The following is a 24,847-nucleotide window of genomic DNA, read 5'->3' as shown; positions in this document are numbered from 1 at the left end:
ATTAAGTGAGGGTGAGGATTATAAACAAAAAACAAATCTATTACACAAATCAAGCCCACCCACCTTCAGCTGGGTGGGCTTGATTTGGTTTTATCACGATATTTTGTGGTGTTATTGTGATAACAATAAAAATGTTCATAAGAACTATTTATTACCTCTTTTTTCCTGTAACTGTATGGATGTGACTGTATGAAACGGCAATCAAAGGCCCACAAGGACAAACACTGCTCTCGAAAAAAAACCTTGAAATACGCTTCTTTAGGATGTCAGTCACATGAAGAAGTGTGATTTGTATCACCAAACTGCACAGTGTTTCTGTATTTAACCATATGTTTAACGTTTATTGATATTCTCACTGTGGAAATATAAGTAAAACAATCCCAACAGCAGAGCCAATTCTGATGGGTTTTAGACTTAGACTGACTTAGACTTAGACTGACTTTATTGTCATTTTCATGCACAGGGTGAATACAGAACGAAATTTCATTGTATACGGCTCAGGACAATGTTTTGAGGTTCCAATGTTGTGAGGTTACTCCAGAATAAAATAAAATACAGTATAAAATATGAATATAAATATGAATATAAAATATAAAGTGCAGGACTGACAGTAAAATGGAAGTTACTTAGCTATGTACATGTGCAAGGTATGAAGTGGAGACCAAATTTTGAGTGCAGTCCAGTTAAGAGTTCAGCAGTCTGATGGCAAGTGGGAAAAAGCTGTTTCAGAACCTGGTGGACCTGCACCGGATGCTGCAGAACCTCTTTCCAGAGGGCAGCAGGGAGAACAGTCCATGGTGGGGGTGTGAGGGGTCACTGACGATGTTTCGGCCTCGGGACACGCAGCGCTGGGATGAAATGTCCTGAATGGAGGGAAGGGGGGCCCCGATGATCCTCTCTGCTGTCCGCACCACTCTCCTCACGTTCTTCCAGTCGGAGGCGCTGCAGCCTCCACACCACACAGAGAGGCAGCTGGTCAGAATGCTCTCTATGGTGCTTCTGTAGAACGTCTTGAGGATGGGCGGGGGCAGGTGTGCTCTTCTCATCCTCCGCAGGAAGTACAAGCGTTTCTGTGCCCTCTTGACCAGAGACGTGGTGTTCACAGTCCAGGTGAGGTCGTTAGTGATGTGCACACCCAGGAATTTGGTGCTGCTGACCACCTCCACAGCCGAGCTGTTGATGAGCAGTGGAGCGTGGCTGGGCCGGTTCTTCCTGAAGTCGACGATCATCTCCTTCGTCTTGTCAACGTTCAGGATCAGGCTGTTGTCTCTGCACCAGTCCACCAGCTGCTCCACCTCCTCTCTGTAGTCCAGGTCGTTGTCGTCTCTGATGAGGCCCACCACCGTTGTGTCGTCCACGAACTTCACGATGTGGTTGGTGGCGAACTTGGGGACGCAGTCGTGTGTCATCAGAGTGAACAGCAGAGGGCTCAGGACGCAGCCCTGAGGGGAGCCTGTGCTGAGGGTGATGACATCGGAGGTGTGTTGTCCGATCCGGACAAACATATTTGGAATTTATCATGACAACGACAAATCAGAAATTCTTGTCATGGTAAGAAATTTATCTTGATAAATGATAAATGTTAAACGATGCAATAAATAATCAGGCCTTGACCAAAATAAACATCGTCATGGCAATTTCCACCTTCAATGTGATCCATTACCTGTTCAGCTTAATTGTAAAACCAAAAAAGTAAAGAAAGACTTTCTCTTTTTGAAAGACTAAGGGAGAGTTATACCTTAAGGCGGCGTTTCCCAATTCCGGTCCTCAGGCCCCCTGCCCTGCATGTTTTAGGTGTTTCCCTTCTGCTACACACCTGGATTGAATATATGGGTGATCAACAGGTTTCTGCAGCACTTGATGGTCATGCAATCATTTGAATCAGCTGCTCTGGAATAGAGGCACATCTAAAACATGCAGAGCAGGGGGGCCTGAGGACCGGAATTGGGAAACGCTGCTCTAAAAGGTATATGTAAGGTATTTTTTCATTGATCTGATGTAATATTCCAATCTTACATGTTGTGTTTTCGAGTGAAAAAGCCTCATATTTAAGAGAAATGAAGACTTGAAAACATTGATTTGTGTGCAATTCATTTATATGATATGTTAGTGAGTTACTGAAATAAAAGGATTTAAAGTTTAAGAGTGTAAACAACTTTCCAAACACATGGGTTCAGGTTATTATTTTTTATTTATCTTAATTTGTCTCACATTTGTGTTTGAAAAATAACTTAAATTTTAACAGGGATGAGTGAAGATTTTATATCCACTCTACCTTCCCTTCAATGCTCTGCAAATCCTGATCCAATCAAACCATGATTCTGGTTCTGAGTACTGCGTTGTTGTGATCTATTTTCACAGCAGTTGGAAATGTTGGCACGTTTGTTTCCGCGCTACCATCAAACCCGGCCAGGTTCTGACGGTTCGGCTTCCCACTGCTCTAAAAGGCGCCGAGGCCGCGGCGTGCGACGTTAAAAACCAGTCAGCGATTCTCCACTGGAAATAATCTCCTTACAGCCGCCGGCAGACTCTTCACCTACAGCTGCTCTTTATTACGCCAATGCAAGGAAAACACCCAGTCCGTCCTAGGAGAGGTAGCGCATCACTTACTATTTAAACACTCGATACCCCAGTGAACACAAATCAAATGACTCGGTAGTGGAAAAAAATAAATCCTTCACACAAAATCCCTCTTTTTTCTCCCCCCCCCCAGAAACATCATGCTGGATTATTTCCGGTGTGAGTGTGGATGCTTAATCCATTTCCGTGGCTGGAGAGCCGATTGGTGCATTTAAGTTCAGAATCCAGCGTGAGAGGCGTGCGCTGCCTAATGCGTGACCTTGTGTGGGGATCTGTGGAGGAGAGGACGGCTGCAGCCTTCCCTCTGATCCTTACTGGAACACAAGCTGCTGTAGTGGATGTGAAAAACATGCTGATTTAAGAAAAATAAAAAAACACCTTAGTCCATTTACTCAGACCTACTTGATTTTGCGACCAGATGACGATCGATTTTTTTTTTTTTTACACCAACAATATGTCAGGATGACTTATTACCTGAATGTGCAGCTTCCCCTGAGTGCCAGCTCATTCTGTAGCTGTCCTTTCTGCTACTACTGCCACGTTTCAGCAGAAGGAAATGCAACTTTCACATAAACATAAACAGGATTTCAGGTTTATTAAAATAGATTTATTGCTATAATGATTTTTGTCGAAATGAGGGTAGGTGGAATTTTTCAAATTTACAATTATCAGTTATGATGTAATTAGTAGTTTTAAGATCTTATTTATTGTGTCGGATTTCAGAAAGGAGAAATCAATTACATATTACATATTGATACTTGTAAGAAAATCTTCTGCCTGCGTTGTAAATTGTAACATTGTATTTAGTTGAAAAAGATGAGCAAATATACCTTGACTTTGATCAAGGTTTTGCTAGCATTCTATGAAATGATTCTATGAGATTCATAGAAATGAAACAGTGATTGGTGAACTACAGCAGGCGACTGAAGATGAAATGGTCCCTGAAATCCAACAGAATGGGGATCAGCCAGATGACAAAAGGCCATTGACTAAATCAAAATGTATGAAAAAGAGGAAGACGGCAATGAAAGCTGAACTAGAAACCGTTGTAAACCCAATAGAGACAAATCAAAACTTGATCCACAACACTAAGACACCAAAAACAGATTTAGAAATACTAGAGATCCCACAGACAGCTTCTGAGCAAATAGAGACAAAACCTTGCAAAGTCTCAGAAGACGTAACAGGTAGGGCTCCTGTAGTTTGCACAGAAGGGGAGAGTGGTCTAATGTAAAAACAGAGAACATCGCCTCCACAGATAACGGTTGCATTAAACGAAGATGGAATCCAAACAACACCTCAGGAATCAGAGACTCCAGCAGCTGGAGAATCAGCTGAGCAGAACAACGTCTCTGAACAGGAAGAGAGCCCCATGAAAAAGATTTCTCTGTGGAGGCGAATCAAAAAGGCTGTAACTCCATCATGTCTGCGCCAGTTCAAAGACAGAAGTAACATCCATCCAGCATAGATATCAATTTATGTCTCCAGTATATTAGATTTAAAAGGGGGGTGGCGACATGTGTGGGTTGGGTGATTGACGGTAATTGGAAAAAGAGCCACTGTTGTTGTTAATTGGACATTTTAATATTAAAAAGCCAGGACTGCACGGTGGGAAAAGTCTCCCCGTGTAGCTGTGGGTTCACTCCGGGTGCTCCGGCTTCCCCCACGTTCAACATCAGTACTCATGTTCATCCATTCTAAGATTTTTATTTCTAATTCTAAACAGAAAATAAGACAACCACATTTATTAATTAAAGGGAGATTTGGAAAAAGAAAATGTAAACAACATGGAACAAGGTTTAGAAGTCTAAACCTATACAAATTGGAAAAAAATTTAGAAAATTATTTATCTTTTTGGGCAAGATATATACATCTATTTCTAAATTTAATTATATATATAGACATAGATATCTATCTAACTATATCTATATGTAAATCTGTCTGTCTCTCTATAAATGTATATAAATCTATATGTAGATATCTATATCTATATAGATATCTACATATAGATATCAATCAATCTATCTCTATTAATCTACCTTGTCCTCTCTCTGGACATGTACAGAGAGAGGAATATATATATATACACAGTATATATACAGTATATACTGTCTACAGTATATATATATATGTATATATATATATATACATATATACACACACACACATATATATATGTGTGTGATTATCTATCTATCTATCTATCTATCTATCTATCTATCTATCTATCTATCTATCTATCTATCTATCTATCTAATCAGTTCAACAAAAATGAGCCTATATTTCAAAGCTGACAGCTTGTCAGCTTTTTTTCCACACAAATCTGTACCATGAGTAAGTTGTATGTTCATTTCCATAACAACCCCACTTTAGAAAATGCCAACCAAACACAAAATTAAACCAGGAAGAGAGAATGTCAACTCAAAGGCAGCTAGCATTACAAAGCTATGTTAGTTAGCTAAATACCCAAAATGAGACACAGAACACTAAAGAACCTTAAAAAGGTTCAAAACAACTAACAAGTAATATATAATTATCAGCACCAACAGGGTACAAACCAGCTTAATCCTTTTTGTTGTCACTATAAAGCAAAACTATTACAAATATCAAACTGGGAGCTAACTCAGAGAGCATCCCTCATGTGTGTGAGGGATGGTGTGCACGCCTGTGTGCATGTGAAGAGAAAAGTACAAAATGTCGGCTCACCTGCATTGTCAGTTGTTGTCACGGTCAACCTGTGGGGAACTCGAGGTGAGACTTTCAGTGCTGCTCGTATCTGGTAGAAGCTGAGAAGACACAAAAACCCGACACTTAAAAATACATTAAAAACAGACCTAGACGCTTCCTTTTGATAAGGAACACCAAGAATTGTTCCAGTTTTCAACTAACATTTTACATACAAATTTATGTAGATTTTGGTAGTTAAAAAAAGCTGAAAACTACCTTTATTTTTTCTTGTTTTTTTTTTTTGGCTAGCGTGGCATTTAGCTGTATGCTAACCCTCTGGCCCTCTGAAATGCTGGATTCAGCCATATTCCAGCTTCAAAATGTGAAGTAGTACCAATAATGTGGAGTGTGATATACTTCTCCATTTTTAATACTGGATTTAGAATATTTCAGTATTAAAAATGTGAAATTTGGTGAGAATGTGGGTTACTGAAGTGGGACACTGTAGCATCTAAGACACAATCAAGCTAAGACATGGATTGGAGAAGTATACTAATCCATTAGCTTACTTTACTTTTTTTTCTTTTCTACAGAGAGCTTAAATTCAACTTAAAAATTAAATTATATTATTATATTATATTATTATTATATTAGACATGTCATTATGTACCATTTCTCTTACATCCAGAAATCTGAATTTAAGAGAAAGCCTGTTATTTCATTTAATGTTTCATTTGTGTGCTAACTGCTAAAAAAAATAAATAAAAGTTAATGCTTTTAATTATAGACACCCTGATAAGTGTTTAAATGCCTGAATGTAACATTTAGATTTTGTTTAAATGATATTATGAAAATATAAAAAATTCAACTGCAGTCAACCTAATTGAAACTCCTTAAACACTTCCACGGTTTGATAGATTACAACTCCAAAGTTTTATATATTTCATTTGATTTTATGAGACATATCAGTAGGAAGTAATAGAATAATTCTGAAGAGGAAGAATGAAGACACTTTTTGGTTTTACAAATAGAAATCTTTTGAACATTTGTATCCAGCCCCATGAGTCAACACTAACTATACTGCAAGTACAGTCTTTTGAGTGCGTCTCTGCCAGCTCTGCACATGTACACTCTGTGCTCACTAAATAGGGAAGTAAATACCTGAACATTCTCTGTTAGGTTGTAATTTGGGCCCCGTCCACAAAGCATTAATTATTTCCAGGCTAAATACAAACATTTACAGATGACAGTGTAACAGGAATATGTACCGATGATTACTTATGAACCTTTAGTTCACCAGAAACACAGATGGAATACTATTGATGCTGTTCCAGCAACAAAAGACAAACAAAAAATAAATCTGACGATGGTGTATGTTTGGCCAATTTTTAATTTAGTTGCATGGAAATGCAATTTGTAATTTACTTTTGAAAAAAAAAAGAAGAAAAAGAAAGTTAAAAATTAAAGCCCTTGTAAAACATTTTCTGTGTCTTAAACAAAACCTTCACCAAACACAGATTATGACTCCATGCCTTGCCTATAATTAACATATATTGATTGATTTTTTTTCACAGTTCTTTATGATATGGACACTGCACACACTAATCATGTGATCTTGCAATGATGATAAACCTGCAACATGTTATGTTGGGATGATTGACATCAAGCTCATCTAAACCCTGTTTCAGTTGGATTTGCTCTTTGACCTGGTGCATGCTAATTACTGTTCCTAATAAAGGTTAATGACAATTTATGTTGGATTATGTATATTTCAGGACTACAACACCAGTGTAGTCCTGCAATGTGAAAGAATTAACAGGTGGCATTTTATCAGATGCATACTTTTTAAATTATTATTCTGCAGACATAACAAAGTTTTATTTGCAAAGCAGCTGTACTAGATATTTAGGTCAATGTTTGGAAGAAACCTCTGAAACTCTGTCATAGTATTCAAACTTCTTAGAACCACGGTAGATTTTTTTTTTCAACTTTAAGCCTGGAAATGTGAACTTAGCGCTTAATTACATAACCAATTCAACCAGTCTCCTGTGTTTATGACAAAATCTGTTCTTATGTTTACGTCAAAAAACAAGAAAGTGAAAAAAAAAAATAATCCAAGCCCTGATGTGGCACTAAAAAAATCATGGTAATACTTTGTATTTACTATTGTGGTGCTTGTTAGGCCAGTAACAGTAAGCAACAAATCAATTAATCGCATGATAAAATAAAGTGAACGCTAATTTCCAGGTGCACTCTGGTTTGATTTTGTCACGTCTCTCTGTTTCTATCAAAGAAACAGAGCAAATTTGTAAGTTTTGTATTGCTCACATCTACTAACATGCTATTTAAGTAGCCTGATTTTACAAGCCAGCTCAGTGAAAGATATTTCTCTGGTATTTTAAATGAATGTAGGTGTGGCAGTATGTATTTTCTTTACAGAGTTAATATCTGCTTTAATTCAAACTCCAACAATCGATGCTGGGAATAAACTGAAATATGAAAAGAAGAAGAAGAATTACTTTATTCATCCCAGCAGGGAAATTATTTCACAGTTACAGCAAGAATTTTTTATACACAGATTAACACACACACGACGGGAGCTGCGTCTGCAGGCAGCCAGCGCCATTTTTGAAGGAGGACATGCGGCAGAGGTCGTCGGGACCGGGAGTCGAACCTGCGACGTCCGCGGGTCTAAGGCCTCCAAATGTGGGGCGTGCTAACCCCTTGCACCACCACAGTACGGGGCGTGCTGTGTACAAGTACAAATACCAGTACAAAACTTGTATTTGTCAGACAGGTCAGGTGAGGTCGGTCTGTCTCTGGACACAGACATGGCTTCACTGTTTGGTAGAGCAGTAGAGAATGTCAGTCTGGAATAAATTTGGACAGATTTTCATGGCCACGTCAATTCACTGTCTCCTGCACTAAATTTCATTGAATTCTATTATCATTCAGTCAACTCAATTATAATTTATAGGTGTCAGTTTCCCTTTTATCAGTGCAATTCTGAACTGTAAATTCTGAAAGATCTGCAATAATTTCTTCCTATCAGTTTTTACTAAGCAGGTGAAAGGCGGCGGGATTGCACTTATGTGAGTGAGAGGTGGTGTAATCCCGGTCATGTTAACGTGAAGGAACAGATTTGTAGCCCGGACATTGAACTTCTGGCTGTGGGAATGCGGCCGTGTTATTTACCGAGGGAGTTTACGTCCGCCATTTTGATCGCTGTTTACATTCCCCCATCAGCTGATGCAGCGGTGGCCTGTGACGTCATCAGCTCTACTGCAGCCAAACTCCAGACTCAACACCCGGACGTTGTTATTGTGTCTTGTCTCTTGTCTTTTCTTGTCTCTATGCTGTTACTGCGAAGTAATTTCCCTGCTGGGATGAATAAAGTACTTCTATTCTATTCTATTCTAAATTTTGTTTTACCAGGATTTTAAAAACAACCAGCATAAAGACAGAACATTAACTGAACATCTTCAATGCCCTTCAGTCCTGAAGAGGGATTAGGATTAATGCTATAATTTCTGTTCCACAGTACAAAGACTCGAAACATCTGAGACTCAAACATTACTATTCTGCAACCCACCAGAGCTCAGCCTTGCTGACACTCTTCTCTGCTATCTGAGGGAAAGAGGGAGGCAGACTGTGGGAGCAGAAATATTAGTTCACTAAATCGTGATGAGCTTGAAGCTTGAGCATTTTTAATTTGGACTTGAAAAATCTACTTTGCTGAAGCCACAAGCCAGTGGAACTTTTTTTAATCTTCTTACAGATACGTCGTGCTGTGATTAACAATGCCTTTTTTTATCTAATAAAATACCAGAGAAAGAAAATGAAAACTTGCTCTGCTGTCATTTCGTTTGCTTTCATCTGAACCAGTTTGTATGTCATTTTTTTTGTTGGATGTGCTGTAAATTAAAGAGCTGCTCCGATTAACTGACTATAAGGAAGTTCAAGGATGCATTCATATGCACATTTAAAATACTTTCTCAATGCTTGATGTAAACGCAACATGCAGAAATTGACAAGTTTTAGATGTTTAGAAGGTCAAAGGTCAACCTAACATCCTGGTTGTCAACAGAAAACCGCTTATGCAGAGGATTTGTGCTCTGAGCGATGTCGTGCATTATTTTTTTATTTTACATTATATTTGGAGTCCCTAGTTGCACTTTGTGAACCATTTGAAGGAGATTTTGTTGCAGTTTATGTTTACATGTTTAACCAAAGTAGTTAACCTATAGTTTGTCAGTTTCAGCTTTTTAACTATTTATTTTACATTGATTGTTTTACTCCTAACTGCACTGACTGAATAAATTAAAGCTGTGTTGTTTTTACATGTTTGACAAAGCATGTGAAGCTACTGGTGGATTTAAATGTACAAGTTCAGCATTATTAAATAAAAGTATAATTTACTACATTTATGTTCGTTTAAAAAAAAGAATCATTTTAAGTCTATTCAGCAGTTTTTCTGCAGCGTATCAGTATCAGCTGATACCAAACCTCAGCTATCGGTATCAGAAGCGAGAGAAAGTGAATCGGTGCAGCCATAGTTTGAACAGAAGCCATTAAGTTTTCCATATTTAAAGAACAAGAATGTTAGTTGACAGATTTTCCTATATCAATAATGTTTCACCTGACATTCCTTTATTTTATTTGTATTCTCTTCATTAACAGATCCACAGAAAATTCTGTTGTTGACATGAGTTTGGCAGTTTACAGCCAAATCAGCCCGGATCAGCAACAATGTTTCAAACTGGAAAATCTTTTCTTTTTATGATCAATAAACACATCATACTAAGTATAGATACACATTTGCTTTAACATCTGTTATCAGACATTAATACTGTCATTTTCAACATATCATAATAATCAAAATTTTTGGTTCAAATGTTTACAATTGTCCCAGCAGCAACAAGCTGCCCTAAAAGTTGCTGTCAGTATCTACTGCTATATGACTCACACAGGTACGCAGACATGGAGAAGGTGATCCATTGGTTTATATAAGCTAGAGCAGATGGTGGGCAGATGGTAGATGTTTAATGCATGAATACCTCAGTCATATCTGGAGCTGCTGCAAACCCATGTTTGATATCTTCCATACATAACTCAACACAATTCAACTACATTTCATTAAGTCTGCAAATTCAGAAAGAGAGAATCCGCTTCCCCTGTGTGGAGGTTCCTCCATGTTTTCCCCCGTGTTAGTATTTATTTAAATGTTTTTACATAATATATTTAGAATTTCTCACACAATACATTTATAATTTCACTCTTTTTGTGGTGGTTATGGCATTAGGTTGTTTACTATTATGGGTGCACACATTTAGTAAACACCTTGTTTATTTGAATCATTAACTACTTTGTTTTGCTGAGTTTGAAGGACTGGCTGGGGGAGAGGACTGGTTGAAAGGCAAACCAGGAAGTGGAACAAAACCATCAGGCTGCTGGAAGCAGGACTTGATGTTGAATAATCTGCCTCTCTCTACTAATAGCATAACTAACTGTTAAAACATTTCTGGTGATAGGTTGTTTTGTTTTTTACAGTTGTGTTGTAGTCAGAATTAGTTGTTTATGTTTATGAATTGTTTGTGTTTGTTCTCTCCCACCCCTCCTGGTTTGTGTAGACCAGCCTTTGTGTATAAATTCCCCTGTGTGTTCATTGTGTGAGGTCCGTTTTGGTTTGTTATCCTGAGTGACGTATGCTTTAGTTGATTTCTTTTGGGCCCATTTTGCTATATTTTTTTAGATTTGGTGTTGGAAGTCTTTTGTGAAGAATTTATGGAAAAAGAAATAGGAAATATTTTTTTATATATGCCTTTGTCCTTGTGCCTTACTGGTCGGACCGTAACACCCTGGAATTCAACAAGTCTGCTTTTAGTTAGAAATTTTTGTCTTTCTTGGCACAAGCCATCTACCTTATTAGCGTGTTTCTCCTGCAGAGCAGCTCAGACATGGCCATGAAGTGCAGCACGTTTGTGACATCAGACACACAGTTCTACCTTGAAATGGTGGAATTTGATTCTAAGAAATCAGACCAGAAGAATCTCATTGTGATTCATACCCATTTAATAAATACAGACATGGAGCCACTAAGAATTACTCATCCAAATCTTTACATACAAATGCAATTTATTTGTGTTTTCGTCATTAGCAGAGTTATAGACTAGTTATAGAAATAAAAGCAAAACACTGCTTATAAATGACCAATGCATCCAAAAGGTTTTTAAGTTTTTATTCCTTTGGTTCCCATTAGACAGAAAACTGAAGCATTCTGTGTTGCTAAGCCGAGTAGCCACCAATAAATAACTATGTTTATTAGTGAGACATGCTGATGGTGTTCTAATTAAATCCACACATTTTCACCTAAACATGCTGGCAGCCGAATGTTCAGAGATTCCCTTGAAGAAACATTATGTTGTGCCTATTTAAAGCAAAAAAGAAAATTGAAATACACAGAAAAAATGAGCAGGTTATCCATAATGTCCATGAAATCTTGTTTACATGTGGCCAAAGCCAGTTGCTATTAGGTTCGCAGTGGAACAAAGGAGTCTTTGCGAGGTCTTTGTAGGCAAGAACCTCTTGCAATTTTTGGTTTCTTCTTATTCGGCAGAACTAAAACCCTCAAACCTAATCTTAAACCGCAAGCCACGTTAATCACCTCCATTATGTGAGTTATAGCCATTTGACCAGCCAGTTGGTAACTTTTACCACTGTAGAAATGAAAATAAACTGTTAGCATTCTTGTAGCGTGTGTCGTTTCACAACTAGTTAGGTGTTCTGACACATTTAAAAGGCAACAGCCAGAATCCACTCACCCCCTCTGAAACAGATCCACATTGTGAAACTTGTGCAGTTCTACAGAAAACTCCAGCGTTCCCTGTACTTCAGACATGATACAGTCCCACTCATCACCTGAGAAGAGAAGAACGGGACACAGATCAGACAAACAGCAAAAGTAGAGAATGACTGACGGCACTTCTAAAATTAGTTTGCTTCATTATGTCTTCAGTCATCTGAGGTGGTGTGACTCAGACCATCCATCGCGGGGGAATGAGAAGAACTACGTGAGCCCAAGATAGACACCTTGCTTTTAATATAGCACTGATTATTACTTCTGGGATGAGATTTAATTATTTCTGTCAGGAAGAACGGATGTGTGTGCTCGGCAGCTTCTCTGTGTTGTGTTCATAATGGAAGATAGGCATCAAAGAACGTCAGCCGTTTGCAAATGTGGTAATGACATCGCTTTCTTTTCTAGATATGACTAAACAAATGAGTGACTGAAAGAAGGACTTATTCATAAAGCCTTATTCACAGACACAGAAAAGTGGAGGGATTTGTTGGTTCATTTCCATCTTGCTGAAATAGTGCCTCATTTCTTTGGAAAAGTAATTCAGTTAAAAGCAGTTGTGTATCTGCATGCAGGTTGTATCCGATGCTTTTGACACAGAGCTGTAAAGCCTGAATGCAGCTGCTCAGAAAACGGAAACCCTAACCCTGGTGTTAAGGTAACGCCACTTCAAATTTGGAGACTCTGATCCCAATAACATCCACTTTATTATAAAACATGTTGATTGTTTAGTAACAAGAAAGTTTTACATCTGGACCAGTGGCATTGTGTCATGTTGCCATGCTGTGGATCCGGAGAGCGACCCATTCGTTTAAATTCCAGAGCATGGCATGGTTTCTGCGGAAAAAAATAAGACTATTGTGGCTACTTCCTTGTCGCTATCTCCATTCTGGAGCTAGCTCCTGATTGGACTAGACATCGGCCACTGAGCGGGCGGCGCTGGCAAATGAGAAGTAGGCTACTCAGTTGCGTTAGCTGTGGAGAGGCCGGTCCCCCACTGGATTGCCTTCGTCCTCTTCAGGTCATTAGAATGGCTAGCCTAGCATTAGCCTGCTGAATGGGAAGCTTCAATTGGAAGCCATATTTAGCTCTGTATAATACAGTATGTTTACACTTGGTGTCACCTTGGATTACAGTAAACTCGATCAAAAGAACACATGTCAATGGATCTAATATATGTAGCATATACATGTCATACGCAGTTGATATATGTAGCATTAGTATAGGCATGCCAATACTAATGCTAGCCTATCCAACACTAAAGATAGCCTATCAAATGCTAAACCTAGCCTATATGAAGCTAATGCCAGCCTATACAACTCTAATGGCCAGCAGAGGAAGAAGGCACTCCAGTGGATGAAGCCAGTTGCTTCACCTTAACAAAAATAGGTGAAGAAACCAATCAAATGCTAATGCTAGCCAACTTGTGCTAATGGCCAGCAGAGGAAGAAGGCAATTCAGTGGGTGACTAGTCAAGGAATCACAGACACTAGCCTCTCTAAAGCTAACACAAGAGGGAGTTTTTTCCATTTGCTATCATTAATCAAATCAGTAACTAACTTTGGAATGGATATGGGAAGGGATTGGAGTAGCTGAATTCAATACATTTTAGAGGTAAGAACATACAGACATGTAGCACGTCACATTCTGAAGCTCAGCTGATTCATATTAATCCCTTAATAGCCCTTGAATTTGTAGATTTACATCATCTGACTGAGAGAAATAACGACAAACACTCAATGTGCTAAACAGAATGACGCGACTGAGAAGTCAGTGTACTTGGGATCATTACTCCCTGTGGAAAACTAACCACAATTTTGTTTAGCAGTACACCTTGTCTTCAACTCTTATACCTCACACACAACAGCATCTAGAGAACGTACACACGGAAAGCTGAGCTCCAACCAGCCGACGCTGACAGTGTTTACAACAAAGACTATCAAATAACCTCTCATTGAACGCTGTGAAATGCAATCCACACAAATACGGTAGGATGGGGTTAGCGTTCCTGCATCAGGCTACGAAAACAGACAAGGAGAGTCATAAGTCGAAAGGAAGAAGCACATAATAACATGCCAATAAAGATAAATATAGTCCCGGCAGTGGAATACCTCACTAAAGTATAGCTAGGCCTGTCACGATAGCAAATTTTGCTGAGCGATTAATTGTCTCAAAAAATTATTGCGATAAACGATAATATTGTTTGAAGACCCTTTTACACTGATTTAATGGAAATGATGTAATAATGCATGTGATTTCCTGCCAAAGTTAGATACACTTTATTTTCAAAAGAACATTTAACACTGGAGCTGATAAACAAAATAAACAAAACAACCAAAAACAAAATGGATTCTCAGTCTCCATTAACAAAAAATGTACTTGATAAAAACTAAACAACATAAAGCCAAAGTGGAAATAAATACTGCATTCAACCAAAAGAGTGCAGATTATGAAGTCTGTATATTATGTTGCCCTTCAGTAATAATTAGATTTAAATAGAGAAGATGGGCACATCGACTACCTGATGCAATAATTCACACTACATGATTTTTTGCTGCTATTTTTCCCCTTATAACAATCTTAAACCGTTGGTCTTTCTAAGATTGTGTGGTGTGTTGCGGTAGATCGTCGTTGCCGCTCCGATCTAAATCAGGGTTTTCCCGACTGGGCGCTTTAACGCAGCCTGTTGAATGTGACAGGTAGCCAATCAGAAAGCGAGGATTCTCCTCCGTGTTTTCTGAGGGGAAATTACGTCGGGGAATCCCAAACAGCTGACACGGAGCAACCCGAAGTCCAGCTGATACTGGAGATGATATGTGGAAACAACATTAATGTTTATTCAACATGCAAAGAATATAGAAATGACAAGAGGAGGAGTTGGAGCCAAATTGCTACCGCAGTTGATAAACCCGGTAACTTTTCAGCTGTTCTTCGTTAACGTGACGTAAATATGGAGTGAAAATAGTGTCAAAAAGATTTGTGTGTGCGTAAAAAAGATTGTGCGTGCGTAAAAAGATTTGTGCGTGCGTAACAGGATTTGTAAACCTTAAAAATAAAATACATGTTGAAAACGTACACACAAATCACCTGGTACGCACACACAAAACTGCAGTTACACACAAATCCGGTTACGAGTGCACAACTATTTTTGAGACTCATTTCACGCCTCGGTGGAAGCTCCAAGATTTGTGTGTAGATGGTGCGTTTACATGCTAGTAAAAGCTGGGACATCTGAGTTTTCTTCGGAACTGTATCTTTTTTCCATAGTTCAATACGTATTTCTCTCTTTACTTGTCTCGTGGCTTAGACATATTTTTGTGAGAGAAAAATACATATGTCATTACACCCACGTCTACTTTTTAATACTATAAGATTGTTTATATATGAATCCACATTTGGGACCTATACAACTGTAATTACTTGGGTAAAAAATTCGACTACTAGGTGGTGGAAGTTTATTCCGCTCTGACTGGGAAAAGCCTTCATTCAAACTGAGAGAAGAAACAAGAGAATGGCGGGTCAGCCGAGTGATCGTGTTCGTGGTTTACCGTCCGAAGTTAGTGGATGTTAAAATTTGCACGTTTTACTGACCGTTGTAATGCGTATTTTTTAGATTATTTCAGATTACGTTTTACGTTTCAAGTAGTTCGACCCAAAGTTCTCGCCCTTCTATAGCAATAGCTCATATCTACGTTAGCTAAGCTACTATTAGCCCTCGATTAGCATCGGTCCAGTTTAAAACAGAATCTTCCTGGCCCATTACAGCCATGTCTATGTTTATCACCATGCTCAGCTAGTTTTATGATGCCGACAATAATGTAGGCTTAGGTGACGTCTTTTATTATTTGAAGGATTCATCCCAGTTCTCCTCACTAATTGTAGTTTTTGATTTAAATTTTTTTTTAGTTCTGCTACAGACTTATGTTTCGTCTATCACCTGTATATTTTATATCTTACTGTAATCACTTAAGATTTACTCTTCTCTACATTTCTTCCTGGAATATGATGGTCATTGCTTTCGTACCAGAAATAAATACGTAGAACATCTCTTAACAAATGTACAAATGTATTCTATGCCATACATATACATCTGCACCGTTTTTTTATATTAGTTTCATGCAGATCATCAATATTTCAAATTTTGAAAATATAACCTCATCCAACACTGAAGCCTTTGTAAGCAGCTGAATATAAGTGTAGTAACTCGGCTGAATCTTTAAAATATTAATATTTCTGTTACTTCATTATGAGCAAACCACATTTCTCATTACTTCCATGTGATGACTTACATTTTTGGACAGATAATATGTTAAGTTGTGCTTCACATTAACTAAATTGTAATTGTAGCCATCTAGTGAAATTATATTTCTATTGTCCCCAAAAAGTGCTAATAATGTCAAACTTATGATAAATTACTGTATTGACAGTGTATTGACTGAGCATGGTGATAAACGTAGACATAGCTGTAATGGGCCAGGAAGATTCTGTTTTAAACTGGACCGATGCCTGATACTAATCGAGGGCTAATAGTAGCTTAGCTAACGTAGACATGAGCTATTGCTATAGAAGGGCGAGAACTTTGGGTCGAACTACTTGAAACGTAAAACGTAATCTGAAATAATCTAAAAAATACGCATTACAACGGTCAGTAAAACGTGCAAATTTTAACATCCACTTACTTCGGACGGTAAACCACGAACACGATCACTCGGCTGACCCGCCATTCTCTTGTTTCTTCTCTCAGTTTGAATGAAGGCTTTTCCCAGTCAGAGCGGAATAAACTTCCGCCACCTAGTGGTTGAATTTGTTACCCAAGTAATTACAGTTGTATAGGTCCCAAATGTGGATTCATATATAAACAATCTTATAGTATTAAAAAGTAGACGTGGGTGTAATGACATATGTATTTTTCTCTCACAAAAATATGTCTAAGCCACGAGACAAGTAAAGAGAGAAATATGTATTGAACTGTGGAAAAAAGAAACAGTTCCGAAGAAAACTCAGATGTCCCAGCTTTTACTAGCATGTAAACGCACCATCTACACACAAATCTTGGAGCTTCCACCGAGGCGTGAAATGAGTCTCAAAAATAGTTGTGCACTCGTAACCGGATTTGTGTGTAACTGCAGTTTTGTGTGTGCGTACCAGGTGATTTGTGTGTACGTTTTCAACATGTATTTTATTTTTAAGGTTTACAAATCCTGTTACGCACGCACAAATCTTTTTACGCACGCACAAATCTTTTTACGCACGCACAAATCATTTTACGCACACACAAATCTTTTTGACACTATTTTCACTCTATACATAAATAGGTTATAATGATTTTCATTCAGTCAGGACTTTACTCTGACACTAGCCACATGCATTACAGGGTACAGTTGTAGTAAAGCATTGATTAATGTCTGGTTTTAAAATTAGTTCACTGAACTTGTAGCCATTATTTTGTGCCCATTGTTGGACACCACATGGCAGGAACGAACCCGATCGAACCGTTATACCTAGGATTTCTGTCGGCTAATGTGTGGTCTGTCAGGGTTTGAAAATGGGCCGACAATCGGCCGACAGCTCTAAGATCGTGTTGTGTGCGCTGGGCTTTACACTAAGGAAATGAGAAAGGGAGGGTCAGTGGAGAGCACCGGAGTTGAGCCTTTTTTCATTCGGTGTCATCAACAGAAAGAGTAAAAGGCCGGAAGAGACGATAATGCCGATAATTGAAATGACGTCGATAGTTTTAATTTATCGTACGATTAATCGATTTATCGTTTATGGCGACAGGCCTAAGTATAGCTGTGCTCAGAGAGCTGATCTTCAGATGAGACGATTTGTTTTACTTCACCAGAGATTTGTCATAATGAAGGGGCTTTACTGTACAACAGCATCAACACCTGGCTTTTTCAGCATCAACGAGGTGCTTCACAAAACACTTTACACCAGCACTAACAGCTAGTCAAAATATTAAAGCCTACATTAAGATCACTCAGTGATTTCATTCGCACAGCAAAAATCTTATGAGGTAAGTAACGGGAGAGACGACAGATCTATTGCCTTGAAGGTTTGGCGCAGGATGACAACGTCACTGTTTCACAAAATATGTACAAGAATGATGTTTTTGAACTTGTCTGCAGTTCTGTTCTTTAAAGAGTAAAAGAAGTTTAACAACAAGCATATCTGCCTAAAAGAGACACTTCTGCAGCAACAGATGTGGGAGGAGGCACACTGTATCGTTGTACAATTCACACAGCAGAAGCCAACTCCAATTTATGGTGGAAGATATTAACATGAAATTGCAGACAAAAGTCCTTCTGCAGCATTAATTCAAAGTTTTCTTAGATGATATTGACCCGTCTTGTTCTCAGTTTTGTGTATCATTAAACTCCTAGTCAGGGTCATCGTTACGATTCACAGACAATTATTTCTATTTTCGTTCTCAGATGTAAATTTAATTTTGTCCTACAAGATAACCTGACCTAACCTGGTTTTTATGTCTTTCTTGGTTAACCCAATACCAACTCAACCAAATGCCTCATAATATTATATTGCTCAAACCACAGTGTGTAAGCTTTGATGTTTCTATTGCAAGTTAGGTGATTGTGAGCAAAATCTGAAAATGTGCCTATTGCACAGAGGCAGTTTTTGCACAACAAGCAGAACACAATATCTCTAAATGACCAATTTAATTAATCTGTGGTTGATACTAACGTCTGCTAGTTATTTTCAATTCTCACTTTAGAGTATGAACACACCTTAGGGTAAGCTCTGCTAGGTCACAAAGGAAGATGCAAGATTAGTTTTTACAGTGTTTAAAAATTAATTAAAGGACAAAAAACCTGTTGTCGGTCATTTGCAAGGAAACTGTATCACCTACATGTCAAGATATACTGTATGTGGTTCAATCAGGCTGCGAGAGAAAAAGAGAAATAAACTTTCAGTAGAAAACAAGGCTGAAAAGATTACAGTCGAATTGCTTTTGTTTACCATTTTGAAACTTCAACTTTGGTTAAGGAGTACGTTTGATTTGAAAAGGCATTTGGAAATCTCAGTCCATGTAAGAATCTATGTTCTCAATGAAATACACATGCAGACTGTTGTTTTAGTAATGCTACTCATGCTAAGTATGCTGGAATTAAAAGATACTCTATCTTTTTTTCTTTGGTTTTGAAATGGTAAAAACAATTTTTACACTAATACCTACAACATAGAATGATGTAATGTCATCTATTCACCAAAAAACACTAGTTTACTGCTTTTATATTTTCTCCTCACATAATTAATATATAGAAATTGACCATGACCAGTACCAGTTAGGCAGATTTGGTGTTTAAACTATTGAAGTAGGTAGTTGTAAGGCTTTTTATTGGGAGTTTCAAGTAATTATGTATTTTAGCTATTTGCAGATGGTTGTGGTCGATGACCGGTGTGAAACCTGGTGTTTTACCTATATTACCTATTTAATTTGGAGATGCAGAAATCAGTACTTTTTTTTATCAATTTATACTGTCTCTATTTTTTATAAAGCTTCATATACTGTATCTTATAATCCATCAACACACACAGTGAAAATCGCACAACCACAGAAGTTAATCTCTAAGGTCTTTCTTATTTCCTCTCTTGGAGTGTACATTCAATCTGTGCCAAGGAGAATATGGTGCTCAATGATTGGCTGATTTGTCAACACCAACCAATAGTATGTCAGGTAGCATTGTGGTGAGGTATTTCAGCTTCCCAACCTGTACTTCCTTTTAAAAGATATGCTCTTTGAGCATGTCTTTGTGAATAGGCAATCGTTTGGAGTTACACAGACAAACACAGAATACCACAGAACGGAGGAATCCACGAACACTGAACTGCATAGGCCAGAGTCAACGGTAGACAACTAGAGGCACGAAGGGCAAACTGCAACCATTTCCCTTTCTCTAAAATATAGGATAGCTAAATCACAAGAGGTGCATCCTACGACGTTGACTGTGGGTTTTTTATCTTCCTTTTGCCAAAAGATTACCATATGTATCATTGTGATGTCTTGACAAACAGGTTAAGAATCTTCATAAACACCACAAAGACATCTTGGAACTGACGTCTGAAAGTCAAACCTTCACCCAAGACCCAGAGTCGGCATCAGAGAGCACTGCATCATCGAAGCACAAACAGTCCCGTTCTCGCAAAACATAAAACAACATAAAACATTTTATGTTGAAGCCGGTCACCGCTAGGTTTGGCCAGAGGCCAGAGCTGTGCTCCCTGCTTCTGCTGAGTCAGCGGGCTGCTTGTGACAGCTGTAATGTCCCCAACCGTCACCAGATTGTTTAACGAGGGTATGTTTCCTCATTGTTGATTTGATGTAGGCCTCCCTAATTGCTTTCCCGATCCACTGAGCTACACTGTAAACTAGCAGCCGGGGTTATCAGCTAGCTGCAGACACCAATTCATTATAAGGAGGGCCTCACTTCTGTCGCAGTATGTTAGCTTGGCAGTAAAGAAGGAGAATGTACCCTGTGTACTTTGTTGAATATTGAGGCTTACAGCCCTGGGGACCAACGGCAAGATAGTGTCGTCCCCCCAAACTGAAGAAAGGACAAGAGGACATAGGCGGATATAATAATTGAAGGGAGGAAATATGTTGGGAATATATCTATAAATTAATCAAATCAAATCATGCACAACTCAAGCAGCCTCCAGAGAATATGTTTATCATTCCAGGAGGACATACTGTGCTTTCTTTCATGCTGGATGAAGATGGCAGCAGTAAAACTCATCAAACTGAACCGTGGCGCAAGACCTTTGTCTTTACATGTGTCATATTTGCGATACATTTAACAAGTCTATAGGTCTATAGAAATATAGAGAGAAAATGTATCAATACTGCAACAATGTGCTAGCAGCACCTTCTTTGTAAAACATGGTTGAACTTTTAAAGTTTGTTTTATTCAAAAGAAAATGCAGCATTTCATTTTTTTTTTTTTTCCTTTTTTGAATACTTAATTCATTTTTGATGTACTAAACAGAACATTCATAAAGGATAAACCGAACTTTTACACCTCTTTTGTAAGGCAGGTTGGGAAGAAAGCAAAAAACAAAAAAGGAAAAAACCCAACAACAATGATACTTTTTACAGTGTAGCTCAGTGGATCAACTTTAAACTGCATATAAAATCCATCTGAATAGACAATCAAACATAAATAGGATGGTGAGGTGTCATGAGAGTCCTTTCTGCAGATTGATGTGATCCAGAAATGGCTGCCAAATCTGATGGAATCTATTTAATGTCCCTGATATTGCTAAAGATTTTGGAAGTACAAGTTATTATTTGTAACTGTTATCACAACTTTAATTTATTCTTAAATCTACTTTTAAATAATAGCTTGTTTTAGATCAGTTATGCATGCACTCTATATCTATGATGACTTTCTTCTGGGGAATCCAAAGAAAGTCAATCGAAAGTTTGAGGAGAACTTTAGGGTTTTTCCCTCAAAAACTCTAAGGTTTGCATGAATAGTGTCTTTAAGAACTTTTCACATCCCAATTTCTGAGGTATGTGTACCTCACATAATGTAATTGAGCCCCTTTGACTCTAAAACTGCCAAATAAAATTCAGAAATCCAAGCATAACACCTATGGTAACTCTTAGGGAGCTCTGGAGATGGAATCTGCTAACAGAATCATTATCAGTTCTGCACTGCATAAATTATGGGATACCCCCCCGTCCCCCAAGAAATGTCATTAGTAGTTTGCATGGAAATAATAAACCTGTGGTAGAGAGTGTTATGGTTTAGTGAAACCAAAATGAAACTTTTTGATGAGATGCAGCTAACTGCACTGAACCTGAACCCGCCACCCCAACTGATGAAATAAGGTGGTGGCATCATAATTACTGCAAATATAATGTCACTAGACTTAGAGTTTTACATTTTCTAATGAGTCTGGATTGTATTTAGTTGACTGATCAAAGCCTAACTAAATGCCTTTACGCTGAAGCAGGTTGAGATTTATGAAGTGTTTATTTTATTTATTAAAAAAAACAAAGTCGGGCGTGCCGTGGTGGCGTAGCGGTTAGTGCGACCCGTATTTGGAGGCCTTCAGTCCTCGACGCGGCCGTCACGGGTTCGCTCCCAGACCCGACGACATTTGCCGCATGTCTTCCCTCCTCTCCTTCCCCGTTTCCTGTCAGCCCACTGTCACATAAGGGACACTAGAGCCCACAAAAGACCCCCTGGAGGGGTAAAAAAAAAAAAAAAACAAAGTCGCCAGTCCCACCCAGCGATTCTAGTCACATGGTCCTGAGCTGCAGGAAGTCATGTCTTGTCCAAACTGTACACTACTAAAATGTAGTGTGCAGTAAATAATGATTAAAAATACATAATACAATACTCGAAACCAGTGCCGTACGATCAGAGGAGGCAGAGCCTCACCTGTCATCATGGAAGAATAATATAATAAGATCATTTATATTGCTATTTTCGTCCTGTGTTTTGTACTGTGAAGTATTTATTTTTCATTTAGCTTTACCAATTTTGATTATTTCTTCTTCAAAATCGCTGAATTTTCGCATTTTCCCATTCAGATGCTCAGAAGCGCAGCAGGTGAGGCAGCAGCGAGCTGAGCCTCACCTGGGATTGCGCAACCTCTTGCTAACTGCGCTAACAGCACTAAAAAAAAAAAAGCTAACCAGAACACATCAAATTAGCTTCATTACCTTTTAGCCTCTCTTTGTCATTGAATATATTTAACAGTAAAACAATAATGTCAGCCTCTTGACACAAAATTGGAAATATTTCAAGTTTAAATAAATATGCTTCTTTCACAGATTGTAATGCCAAATGTACTAACTGTGCTAACTGTGCTAACACTTCGAGTAGTGCTAATAACTGATAAAAGCAGTTAAAAACTGTTTCAGAAAAGGCATTACCATGTTTTAAGCTTCATTTTACTGAAATAGAAAAACTGTTAATTAATTGATGGCATATTAGATATGAGATATTAATAAATAAATAAAAATACATCTTTCTCTTTTATGGTGTTAGATTGGGCATTTGCCTTCCCTTTGCAGTGACAAAAGGAAGACACCTAATGTCCTAATGACTTCAATTCAATTCAAGTCAAAATTCAAAAATACTTTATTAATTCCAAAGTGAAATTAAATTTAATTCCAAAGGGAAATTAAATAATAGGACCTGGTTGGGGCCTTCAGCTATTTAACACAATTAGTAGCAGTTTAGTCAAAAGCCATATATCAACAAAATAAGCAACATTTTCGATTTAAAAACCTATTAATTAAATAAATAGACATATGAGCTCAGCAACAAAGATATTATTTGTTTTTAATTTGTTAGTTATGTTATTCCACCAGCCGATTGGCTTGGCCAGGCCAGCTGACATTAGTATTGGGGACGTTTGTGCTGCTGCAACATGTTTAGCATTGAGATGCTATTTTAGGTTTGAATAGCTGTGGCGACAGGCTAACTCCCTTAGCACAGTGTTCACACAACAATAGTCCTTTTCAGTGTCCTATCAGATTGTTTTTGAATCAAAATTGAACCCCCAGTGGCCCAAGGGAAGTGGCTCTGTCGTCCATCGTGGTTGTTAGCGGACGTCGCTGGTGCGTCAGATTTACGGGAGTACCAGAAACATGGTAATACAAAAGTTCCGATCAGAATGTGAAAAGATAAAAACTGATTACATTGTTAACACATTATTGTCTATGTAATTAATTAATCAAAACTTCAGTTCTTGTTGGATGTACCAATATCAATGGTGGAAATGGAAATCCTGTGTGAGTTTTTTTTTAATAACATGTTTGCATCACAAGAACAAAATTTATGCTAAACATGCATTCTAGATCTGAAATCGTCAGTAGTGGCGGGTGTACATTTAGATTTCAGGTTCAGATAGGAACCTTTTAGAGGATTGTTTCACCTCTAATGAATGCTAATTATAGATTTATGATAGAAGTAGTACTACTTCTATCATAAATGAGACCTGCTTCAGCAGCATGCTGTCCCATAAAATCCCTCTCCACTTTGAGCATGAGCAACCCTTTCTGCCGAAATCCAAGTTGTTTTGTAGCTCCGACACAAAATCTGCACAACCTGCAGCCTTACTAATGCTCCCATTCTGCTTTTTGTGCACTTTTAAAAGCTCAATCTTTCTGTTTTTCTTCTCCTTGCAGCAAATCATTAAACAGTAATCATTACAAAACAGCCATCTGGTGTCTGATTACTTTTTAACACATGCCACACAAACAGACACACGCGGCTGCAGACACCCCGGCATTCCTGTGGGTCTCGAGGTCGCAGCAACTCTTAATTCCACCACCTTAGCGGAAATAAAAAATAAAACAAAGAAACAATTCTGGCTGCCCTCAAGCTGCCCTCCACCTCCAACGGTGGCATCGGCTCAGCTGGAAATGTCTGGACGCGCTGAAGGATGGGGATGTGACGTGTGTTTCCAGCGGTCGAACTGGGGAACAGCTACATTTCGCGGCCATTATCACTTGAAGCAGCCGAACGTGAACGCAGCTCTGAGGGGCCAGAAATTAATCTGCGGCAGCATTAATCCATTCATTAATATCCCAAACCCTCTGCCAGAACGGCTAAACAGACAGAGGGCCGTCGCTAAAAATAGCACAAATCGGCAGAGGCCACCGGCTCCTCTCTCAAAACGAGACCTTTTTTTTACATTTTCTCCGTTTAATTTTAACACGACGACGAGGAGGAGGAGACCGACACAGGATTTGCTGGAAGCAGA

At 38.4% G+C, this 24,847-nt stretch overlaps 1 protein-coding gene across 1 annotated transcript in view; it reads right to left on the bottom strand.

Moving 5' to 3' along the window:
- Nucleotides 1–24,847, bottom strand: part of fam135b (family with sequence similarity 135 member B) — a 67,401-nt gene that overhangs the window by 38,957 nt on the left and 3,597 nt on the right. The window contains exons 2-3 of the mRNA XM_028036731.1: nt 12,069–12,165; nt 5,287–5,366 (exon numbers count right to left, since the gene is read on the bottom strand). Of these exons, the coding sequence (XP_027892532.1) occupies nt 5,287–5,366; nt 12,069–12,145 (157 nt within the window). The 5' untranslated portion in view covers nt 12,146–12,165. The remainder of the gene's footprint in view (nt 1–5,286; nt 5,367–12,068; nt 12,166–24,847) is intronic.

This window comes from Xiphophorus couchianus, chromosome 13 (assembly GCF_001444195.1).
Source record: "Xiphophorus couchianus chromosome 13, X_couchianus-1.0, whole genome shotgun sequence".
Classification (NCBI taxonomy): domain Eukaryota; kingdom Metazoa; phylum Chordata; class Actinopteri; order Cyprinodontiformes; family Poeciliidae; genus Xiphophorus; species Xiphophorus couchianus.
This window is presented reverse-complemented; position numbering and strand designations above follow the sequence as displayed.